The sequence below is a fragment of the Microtus ochrogaster genome, unplaced genomic scaffold (genome assembly GCF_000317375.1).
Source record: "Microtus ochrogaster isolate Prairie Vole_2 unplaced genomic scaffold, MicOch1.0 UNK28, whole genome shotgun sequence".
Taxonomy (NCBI): domain Eukaryota; kingdom Metazoa; phylum Chordata; class Mammalia; order Rodentia; family Cricetidae; genus Microtus; species Microtus ochrogaster.
The window spans coordinates 1,600,947-1,602,244 of record NW_004949126.1 but is presented as its reverse complement, the minus strand read 5'-3'; the positions used below and the strand labels follow the sequence as shown (position 1 = coordinate 1,602,244).

At 36.8% G+C, this 1,298-nt stretch overlaps 1 protein-coding gene across 5 annotated transcripts in view; it reads right to left on the bottom strand.

Annotated features, from left to right (window-relative positions):
- Nucleotides 1–297: 297 nt before the first annotated feature.
- Scrg1 (stimulator of chondrogenesis 1) overlaps nucleotides 298–1,298 on the bottom strand; it is a 39,010-nt gene continuing 38,009 nt past the window's right edge. For all 5 annotated transcript variants that reach the window (XM_026789762.1, XM_013354095.2, XM_005368087.3 and 2 more), the window contains exon 3: nucleotides 298–514. In XM_026789762.1, the coding sequence (XP_026645563.1) occupies nucleotides 460–514 (55 nt within the window). In that variant the 3' untranslated portion in view covers nucleotides 298–459. The remainder of the gene's footprint in view (nucleotides 515–1,298) is intronic.

Sequence of the window (1,298 nt, the reverse complement as noted above, 5' to 3'; positions counted from 1 at the left end):
AAAAAAAAAAAAAAAAGATGTGGCATATGTAATAATATACCCAAGGAAGGGTTCTTCTTCTTTTTAACAGAAAATGTGTACCTTCCCTTCCAATAGATTCATTTCATTATCTGGTTCTGTCTGTTCAATCTGCCTGATCAAAAGTCACAACCAACAACTGAAGTTTTCTATCTTTGAATCAGGATTGTGGTTATCCATTAGGGGACAGGACCCTTACTGGATGTGGTGAACTCCTTTTAAATAAAGGTCCTCTAGCCAAAGGTTTTAAGCAGTGCTAACAAATCCACAGAGACAAGCTGAATGGAAGTAACTTTTATTGCTGCTTTAGCCAGGTTTACTAAGGCAAGTGAGACTTTATACAATCTGGACTTTCATCCACGATGGAAATCACAACTGTAGCTACACTGACGCAGTTTGTGGGAAATTAGGGACCGCCTTCTCCAGAATGCATGCAGATCCTCAGGGACTGTTGCAGGGGATCACGAAGGAGATCTTTGGTCCGAAGAAGACATCTCTGAAAGGAAGAACACAGGTAAACTCAGCGGAGAACTACAGCATATGTTAGTCTTTTCTGTATTGAAGATGGATGGTGTTTCCCAGGGTTTCATCTCATTTCATTGTAGGCAAGTCAAATAAAATAAATAAATAAATATAATAAAAAAATCAGTAGGAGGACTTCCCACAGAAGCCTCAAGACCGAAAAGGTATCCATATCCATGTTTTTCTTTTCTTTTTTTTTTTTTTTTGGTTTTTCAAGACAGGGTTTCTCTGTAGCTTTAGTGCCGGTCCCGGAACTAGCTCTTCTAGACCAGGCTGGCCTCGAATTCCCAGAGATCCGCCTGCCTCTGCCTCCTCTGCTGGGATTAAAGGCGTGTGCCACCACCGCCCGGCGATCTGTGTTTTTCTTTCACCCACTTACCAACCATTGATGTTATGCTATTATTTGTCTATAAATAAAAGGAAAAAATAGATAATTTTAAAATCTAATACAAAAGAGTTCACTTTGATGTGGAGATGGGTTATGAAGTTTAAATTTGGGGGCAAGAGTCAGATTGGTAGGCACTTCTTTTAAAAAAATCATCAGACAAAGTTTAAAATATTTATTTAAAATATTTTTAATTGTATTAAATTTATTCTTATATATTCATAACACAGTTGAGAAATTCATATTTGTCTTAAGGGTGCACGCACAAACACGGAACATGTTAAGGAACATGGCAAGTGCTCAGGAAAGGTTTGGTGACTGTTCAAATAAATTTTTAGGTAAATATTTAAATATTTATTTAAAATATTTTTTA